The sequence below is a fragment of the Otolemur garnettii genome, unplaced genomic scaffold (genome assembly GCF_000181295.1).
Source record: "Otolemur garnettii isolate 467f Iridium unplaced genomic scaffold, OtoGar3 scaffold00047, whole genome shotgun sequence".
In the NCBI taxonomy this organism is placed as follows: domain Eukaryota; kingdom Metazoa; phylum Chordata; class Mammalia; order Primates; family Galagidae; genus Otolemur; species Otolemur garnettii.
Window position 1 is genome coordinate 9240829 of NW_003852442.1, and position 9372 is coordinate 9250200.

The window sequence follows — 9372 nt, forward strand, 5'->3', positions numbered from 1 at the left end:
AAACAATTCTTCTCATGTGTACAATTGCTTTGTAGTTCACAAAACACCTCATTACCTTGAACCCTGTGAGGTAATTAGAATAATTAGTCCTTCACTTCATGGGGGAAGAAACTGACTTTAGAAATCCCGATTTGCCCGAGATCCCTTAGGTTTCTAGGGGAAAAGGGGGCTTCCATGCTTTTGTATCAGCTCACACTGGGATAGAGAATCCTAGTGACCTTAGATCAGAAAGTGACCACAGGAACCCCCCTCCTTCTTGGCCCATTCTTCCTATCACCCATATGCTTCCAGGTCAAGAGTAACAAAGCAAGAGGGAGTGACCAGAATGTCTTCATACCTAGGCAAAAGGGAGATACAAGGGAGGGATCTCTTTGTCACAATAGTGAACTCCCTCACCCCTAGTGGTCTTTTGAGCCTGGCTCAGTGAAGCAGCAGAGAGAGCACCTAGGTCAGTCTGTTCTTCCTCCATTGGTTCTCACTCCTTTGAGCTGAGTAACATTACTGCAGAATGACTCAGAGTGACTCTGTTTTGTGTTGGCAACTGTTGGTGCTCAAATCTCATTACTCTCATGCCTATCTGCTCTATTATTCTGTGTACATGGGAGGAGCATAGAAACAGCCTGGACATCTCTGGGCCAGACCACTCTTAGCACCCAGGCTGAGACTCAAAGAACAGGTCCGTGTGCACCTCAGGAACCTTTCAGTCCAGATTCTGCCATGGCAGGCTACCATTAGAGGTCCATGGGACACAGCAGTGGAAAACTGAGGATAACCACTGATAAACTATATTAAGTATATTCTATCATTACAAGTAATGTCTGCGCAGTGTTTTAGATATGGGGGATGCTTACATTATAATGGTGATTGAAGCTATAGGATTAACATAAAATACAATATCACCTTTTCCTTTTTTAAAAAGGCAGCGAACAATGAAGAAAGCGTAAATCAAAGTACTTAAGAACCAGTAGCCTCATGGATGTCATTTACCCACCCTTACCCTGGGCCACTGTCCCTTTGTCTGCAACATGGAAGTGGTGAAACCTGCTTGCTAGGCTTGGTGTGACATTCTGTGAGTGACAGAACACTGTCAGGTGTTACTATACTAGTAGCGGTGATGGCTGTGTTATAACAGTGGATGATGTACCTCTTTGCATCTCACTATATTCCTAATTTTGTGCAGCAGACATACAGTTTTATCATCTTTATGATCAGGAAAAAGAGTTGGAGCTCTGTGTTGATTTTCTTGCCTACTCCCCTTCCTCCCCAAAAGAAAGACTAGGAATTAAAATTAAACAACTAGCAATTAAGGGGGACAGTTAGACTTAGCACTGTCACCAGCCCAGTCCTTTCAGAGGATCACATGCTCTGTGTCCTTCTAGGTGGCTCCAGCAGATGGCTTCTCTGATCTTGCCATGCAAGTAATGACATCTCCGTCCAAGAACTACATTCTCTCTGTGATCAGTGGGAGCATCTGTATATTGTTCCTGATTGGCCTGATGTGTGGACGGATCACTAAGCGAGTGACACGAGAACTCAAGGACAGGTAGAGCCGCCTTGACTGCCAAAGGAACTACCTATCCATGCCCAGTTTGTACAGCCCTCCTGTATAGTGTACCCACTTGCCTCGCTCTTCTGAGAGGTGACACCGACACCCATGTTAGAGCATCAGCAGGTGTCTTCTGCATTATCCCATCCAGACTCCGCCCGTGTTCATGGTGTCCTCCTTCTCACCATTTGTACAGCATCAGCAGCTGGCCGCTTGGGTTATCGCCTTTGTGGGCAAACTTGGGTTTACCTGCCCGTAGACAAGTCTCTCATACCAACAGAACTACCAGTACTTCCAGAATCAACTCCACCTGACCTGCAACTCAAATGCTTTTTTAAAAAAAACAAAACAAAACACCAAAAAAAGGAAAGAAATTTTTAAAGAAAAAAATGTATATAGTAGCACATCTCCTCCAGGCTTTATTTAGTCAAAGGGGTTATTTCTTTTGTGTAATTGCATAAAATGAAGGCAGGACGTAGAGGGGACACAAACACCCAGCACGTCATCACTGGGATGTCACATTCATCTCTCAGAAGCACTACTGGGCCATATCACAGCCATGGTCTTCGCTAAGTGGGAAGACCACTAACCAGCCTGCTTTGGGTCCTGTTTTCTTCTGCTGAGATAGTGATGCCTTCCAGTTTCCACCCTAAATGAGCCATTGCTGGTCATAGCCCCAAGGCATGGCTATCTTTGAAGTAAAGCAGGAGCCGCCCTAGGCCAAGGGCAAATGAGTAGGGGAGGGATCCAAAGTTTGTGAAGGTGGACAGTCCGTTGATCTGTACCGAGAGGCTGGACTCTGAGTCCCTTGGCACCATAGACCAGTAAACATCCTCAGGATAGTGCAGGACCCAGTGCATCCTCATGACCCTGCTGAGGCAGCAGTTTTTCCAAAGTTTCATGTTCCACTGGGAGGCAGTGATCACAGGGAGGGAGGGTCCTTGAAGAATTGGGTGTGGGAGGGAGGCAGGACAGGAACAAGGAGCAGGGGTTGACTCACTTTGCTTTATTTTTCAGGCTACAATACAGGTCAGAGACAGTGGCTTATAAAGATTTAGCGTGGCCTCAGGGTGTGACTGGCAGTCCAACCTGACCTTTCTGCACACTCCAGGCAAACTTCCCAGACACGCTCCTTTGTGCCTCTACGTGGAGAGGGTGTGGAAAGTTATTATATTAAAAGATGGAGGATTTTCTCTGGTTTTTTTTTTTCTTTCTTCCTGTCCACTGTGTGTACCCACTCTAGAAAGCATTGGTTAGATTTTGTATTTTGATGATTCATCAACCTTTCTAGGACTCGAGCTTTCCAGCAACATGCCTGCCTGACCATCCCCCCTAGAAGTGTAAGAGGTAGGAGCCCGGCATCACAGCTCAACCGAGCATAACTTTGGTTGGGTTTGGGGCATGAAGTCACAGTGACTGCACGAGAGAGCAGCATGTACAGTAGGAGATATATTTATATAATATATTTTATTAACCTGTTAGATGTCCGCAAAATATTGTAAAACACGTGCCTGAAACTGTCCACGTAGACCAAGGCCCACCCACACTGCCCTTCCTCCTCCCACCTCACCTGGGCAACATTTGTCTTCCCTGAAGTGTGTTCAGTAAAAGGCATGTCTGTTTATGGATCAGTTGATCCAGATTATTCTCGTCTAACCTGACTGACCTATATTTAAATACTGTGGTTTTCTTTTACTTCTTTTTGCTGCCCTTCCTAGAGGCAATAGGTTCCAGAAAAGAGCTGTCTATCCCCCTGCCTAGAGCAATGTTAGTCACTAAGGGAACCTACTAAGCTGCTCAGTCCCCTCAGTCCTGCTTTTTGGGTCTTCCTGATTCTCTACAACTGGTCTAGGATTCTTCAGTCTCATAAAACTTGAACCTCTTGGAGTGTGAGCACCATGCTGTTACTGCCCCCACTGCCAGAAGGAATCGAGCTGGTCTGGATAGCCCCTCTCTGGGGATTCCCATTTGGGTAGTGGGGGCTGCTGAGGCTCAGTAGGAAGAACCAGTAATAGCATCTAAATGCAGGTTCCCACTGACATACTTGGTGTCATTTACAGGATAGGGTTAATGTTCGCTGTTTGACTAGGACAGGGGTATCATACGCCAGCTCTGTAGTCTTCCCTCCTGGTTTGTAAAATATCCTCGTAAGTTGTGATGCCTCTTGATATTTTTATTCTCTCTGAACTGAGAAAATCCCATTAGTCTTCTGCAGCAGATTTGGAAGTTTGATGAAGAGTTTGGTTCTTGAAACATTTGTCATCTCCAGAAATGGTCAGAATAGAAAGTGTAACTCTGGTGGTGTCTTCAGTTGTCTGGTACCAAAAAGCCTTTTCCCACCCTACTGGGAGTGGTTTCCCAGGACTGGCTCTGGGGAGTCTTAGGGTTATGAGTAAGTTTTTCTAAATCCAAGGGACCCAGCACCATCTGAACTGGCAGCCCAACTGCATCCATTCTGTATCTCATCTGGTATAACAAAACATCTGGGGCACCCCTGATTCCCGACCTCATAGAGCTATTATGAGTATAAGTCAGCTGATTGAGAACTAGTCAAGAAGTAGAACCCTGACCCTTCTATAGGAGCTGATGATGGACTCTGGCCTTTATTTGTTCTCGTAATGTCTAGCCTGTGAACAATAATACATAGTATAAGTAGTGGTTGTGTGGTTTGGGGGCAAAGCCAAGGCTCTGGGCAATTGCTGAAAATTAAAGCAGCCAGGTGACTGCCAATCTGGCCTTGACATCTCATGATAGTGTCTCGGGGACTGTTATACGTAGTGTTCTCCACCACCAGGCACCAGGAGCCCAGGTGCTCCTAGCCTGGAAGCATTATGGTACAGGAGATGAACAATCTGGAAAATGTCAAGAACAAACTAACCACTCCCAACAGAGCTTCTCCTACAGAAAGGCATTTCTGCAAGTGAGACCTTGGTACATCCCTGGATGGACCAGTCAGCTGCTGTCCCAAGGCAAGTCTCTGGCAAGATGTGCAAACAGGACCTTAGGGCTTTTTGCTTACACTAGAGGCTTGGGTTTGGTCCTGGGAAAGCTCTTTCCTACATTCCCTGGAGACTCTCTGGCTACCATTCCCAGTCCTAATTCTGCAGCTCTAGTCAGCTTATTCTGAACTAGTACATGCTTAGAAGCTTGTGGAATTCTAGGGCAACTGATGAACTAGTATTTAGTAAGCAGGTGTTAGCAGGCCCCTTTGCAGGCCTTTGACTGTCTCACCCTGTACTTACTCTTCTGAGGGATAGTGAGGAGCTCAGCTAGTGGGGTGGGGATGCATCTCAAGGAAGTGACTGCTTTCCTAGAAAATGGGACAGAAAGTTATGTTTTCATTTCTTTCTACTTCCTGAGATCAACTAATAGAAGAATCCAATGGTTAGGATGTCTACACATACATTATACATGTCATCAGACAAATTAGAAATGCAATTATGTGGGTTACTCCCCTAACCTTCCTAAAACAGGTTCACTTTTTTTTTTTCCCAATTTTTGGCTGGGGCTGGGTTTGAACCTGCCACCTCCGGTATATGGGGCCGGCACCCTACTCCTTTGAGCCACAGACGCTACCCAAGACAGGTTCACTTTTATGTGTCAGTGTGACTTTTGGAAATGTTGTCTCAGGCTCCAGCCTTGTGATACTGCTTCTGTCCCAAAGATCTATTCTAGCAAGTCTTTTGCGGGTAGGTGGCTTCATAGGGCCCCCTCTCCTAGCCGGCCTCAGGTCCCTCTGAGGAGAGACCTTCCCTTCCCATTGCTTCCCCTGCTCCATCCCCTAGCAAATTGGACTAGGAACCCTCAGAGTCAGCCAACCCAGCCTGGCACATTCAACCTAAATGTTGGCCACAGAACCAAAAGAAGGAATGTGACTTTGTGGATTATGTGCATTTTGGTGTACATGTATTTACTTGTATTCCAGCTTCTTGTGAATTGGAAAAATCTCAAAGATCAGAATGTTTTCTTGTATTTATCACCATTTGGGCACCACCTACATAATTTTATAAAATACAGCATTCTGGTGTCATGGTTGCTCTTAAACCTATAGGGACAGTTCTGTTCTCCTTACCTGCCTCTTCACTAACTAGGTTTTGGTTCCCAAAGGTCCTGTAGCCAGATCTGAAGTTCTGGCCTCCCTCCTTCCTGTTTGCCTTTGGTCGCCTCCCTTTAGCCACACTCCTTCTTGATCCTCCTCCTTCACTAGGGAGGACCAGGTCACATGCAGGGGCAGAGTTTAAAGCCAAATACCACTTCCTAGCCAGATTTCAGACAACAGATAAGTCATTAGCAAGCCCAGACTGATTTTCAGGGTGACAGACTCCCCCGGCCATCTGTTAAGACCATTGTGGGGACTAAGAGGACTGGCTGTTACCTGAAGCACAAAGACAAGAATGTCTGCTCAGGCTGGTGATGACAAGATACTAACAGGTGGTCCTCTCCCCTCCCCACCACACCCCAGACCATCACCACCCACAGGTAGATTTCTCATCTTCCCGGGGGAGGATGAAGTTCAGACAGTGCCTCTCTGTATTGTGTTTTGCCTTCCCCTCAACATAGAATTGACATCTGGACCCCAGAGCCCATCAGGGCCCTCTGCAGACATGCCAGGGTGTTGTGAACAGGTCCCCCAGGTCTGATTGCAGTGCACTGGGTGGAGGGACCCATAGGCGAGCCGGCAATAGGGAGGCTTCCTAGGCGGCTTCCCCCTAGCACAACGCTCCCAAGTCAATCCCAGCAAGAAAACAGACTGCAGCAAATGCTGTGTTGAGATCTTAGGCCTTTAACTTTTTTTTTTTTAAGGAAAAAAAAAAGGTACAATTAACAAGCCTCTTTTGTAAATGGGTTTCCTTTCTATGTATAAAATCCTGGCAGTTTCTTGTTTTTACATGTTCATGCTGTGTAATTTTGAGATGTTACTGATATGTTCTGAACATAATGTGCATTTTTTTCTGTACAGATGAAACAGGAGAATTTAATAAAGAGTTTGCAGGTTTTTACTTGTTAAATCTTCTCTGTGGTGACTAGAAGGAACCTCCAACCACCTGGTCTGCTAGAAGTTTATGAAGCTATAAGCACTGACAATAAACTTGTCAATTGATATATATCTATGGTTAAGGTCTTTAGTTCTTAGCTAATTAGGTCCAGCAGAGAGGACTGTAGGACCTGTAGGGAAAGGGACCTCAGGCTCTGTATTCTGTCTGCTAATGCCAGAGCTAGAACTCACGTCTGGGGTTTTCTGACTCTGGAGTTGGTGCATTTAAGCTTGTGTCATGGGGATCTATCCAAGAGAAAGCACATACCTAGAGCCTCTCTCTACAGAGCCCTCCTGTTCCTACTTTTCCTCAGTCATCCCACCCCAATTCCCTGCATCCCAGTTCTGGGTCACTGGCACACCCTTCCTGAGCCTTTTCCTTGGCTTCTCCCACTCTTAGCAAAGCTAATTTGCAAATGGGTGTTAAAAATAAAGGCTTATGTAGTTTGCATGACAGCAGGGATTTCTTGAAGTAGAAATATCTGTACTGGGATTCAAGTAAGGGGATGTGCAGAGAGAGGAAACAATAGGTTGGGGCCCATGTAGGAGCAGCTGTCACTGCGGCCTGTGGGCCTGGGTATAGAGGAGAAGCAGAGAAGAGGCAGAGTGTAAAAGAGGAAGGAGAAGAGGGACTTGGGAGCCAGGTGAGTCCTAAGTACAAGTGTTTCTGTGTTGAGGGAGCCTGGGGCACCATCAGCCCCTGAATGTGAGGAATCTGCTCATGAGTGTCTTAGAGAAGCTGCCCAGCTTTGGTCTAAGGTTGGTAAGCGGGACCATAGTCTACTCTAGGGTCTTTGCCACCAGTACTCTCCACAAGTGAGACAAGAAAATATGGATAAAATAGAAGAAAGAATAGAAGAGTTTCACCAGCATATTGGAAACCCTTTTTAAAAAATCAAGTTGAGGGCGGTGCCTGTAGCTCAGTGCGGTGAGGTATAAGCCACATAAGCCGAGGCTGAATTCAGCCCAGGCCTGCTAAACCTACAATGACAACTGCAACAAGAACAACATACACGAGTGGTCACTAGAGGCCAAGTTCTGACTATGAAGTCAATTGTGGGCAGGCTGTGCAGTCCATTGACAGGGACAGTAACTTCAAGGGGACAGGAAGTCCCCCACCCCAGTCAGGCCAGGACTGCATGGAGGAAAAGATAAATGCCCTCATCCTCCCTACCTTGTATTCCAAAATCTTTCTTACACTGTGGTAACACAGGTAGGTACAAATGGTTTTATGTAGTTTGTCCTCTTGACAAACATTTCACCAGCAGACATAGCAAGAGTCTTTACAATGTCTGTTTATTCATGCATAAACCTTGAAATGTGAAAAAGGAAATCTTAATGGAAACCTAGCTTGATAGAAATACACTGCATAAGCTGGACACACTGGCTCACGCCTGTAATCCTAGCACTCTGGGAGGCCAAGGCGGATGGATTGCCTGAGCTCAGACGTTGGAGAGCAGCCTGAGCAAGAGCAAGACCTGGTCTCTAAAAATAGGCAGGCACTGTGGCAAGTGCCTGGAGTCCCGGCTACTTGGGAGGCTGAGGCAAGAAAATTGCTTGAGGCTCAGCACCTGTGGCTCAAGCGGCTAAGGTGCCAGCCACATACACCAGAGCTGGCGGGTTTGAATCCAGCCTAGGCTTGCCAAACAACAATGACAACTGCAGCCAAAAAATGGCCAGGTGTTGTGGTGGGCACCTGTAGTCCCAGCTACTTGGGAGGCTGAGGCAAGAGAATCGCTTAAGCCCAGGAGTTGGAGGTTGCTGTGAGCTGTGACGCAACAGCACTCTACTGAGGGTGACAGTTTGAGGCTCTGTCTCAAAAAAACAAAGAAAAAGATTGCTTGAGCCCAAGAGTTTGAAGTTGCTTTGAGCTATGACTCCACAACAGGTTACATGTGAGACTCTGTCTTAAAAGAAAAAAAAAAAAAAGACAATGCACAACTGGCCTGGCACTGTGGTTCACACCTGCAATCCTAGTAATCTGGGAGGCAGAGATGCGAGCATCCCAGGAGTTTGAGACCAGCTTGAGTGAGATTGAGACACTGTCTGTACTGCAAATAGAAATAACTAGCCAGGTGTGGTAGCATGTGCCTGTAGTCCTAGTTACTCAGAATACTGAGGCAGAAGGATTGGCTGAGCCCAGGAACTTGCAGTGAGCTAAAATGATAACCACTGTACTCCAGCATGAGCGGCAGTGAGACTCTGCCTTTTTTTTTTTTTTTTTTTTTTGGTGAGACAGAGCCTCAAGCTGTCACCCTGGGTAGAGTGCTGACATCACAGCTCACAGCAACCTCCAACTCCTGGGCTCAAGCGAGTCTCTTGCCTCAGCCTCCCAAGTAGCTGAGAAGACAGGCGCCCACCACAACGCCCAGCTGTTTTTTTGTTTGTTTGTTTGTTTGTTTTTTGGTTGCAGCCATCATTGTTGTTTGGCGGGCCCAGGCTTGATTCAAACCTGAACCGCCACCTTAGATGTATGTGGCTGGCGCCTTTAAGGCCAAGATTCTGCCTTAAAAAAAAAAAAAAAAAAAACAGTGCAGGGTGGCGCCTGTGCCTCAGTGAGTAGGGTGCTGGCCCCATATACCGAGGGTGGCGGGTTCAAACCCGGCCCCAGCTGAACTACAACAACAACAAAATAGCCAGGTGTTGTGGCGGGCACCTGTAGTCCCAGCTACTTGAGAGGCTGAGGCAATGGAATCGCCTAAGCCTGGGAGTTGGAGGTTGCTGCGAGCTGTGTGACGCCATGGCACTCTACCAAGGGCCATCAACTGAGACTCTGTCTCCCAAGTAGCTG

At 46.7% G+C, this 9372-nt stretch overlaps 1 protein-coding gene across 1 annotated transcript in view; it reads left to right on the top strand.

Annotated features, from left to right (window-relative positions):
* GLG1 (golgi glycoprotein 1) overlaps positions 1-2743 on the top strand; it is an 80383-nt gene extending 77640 nt beyond the window's left edge. Inside the window, exons 24-25 of the mRNA XM_023514094.1 lie at positions 1380-1543; positions 2564-2743. Of these exons, the coding sequence (XP_023369862.1) occupies positions 1380-1543; positions 2564-2639 (240 nt within the window). The 3' untranslated portion in view covers positions 2640-2743. The remainder of the gene's footprint in view (positions 1-1379; positions 1544-2563) is intronic.
* Positions 2744-9372: the final 6629 nt, after the last annotated feature.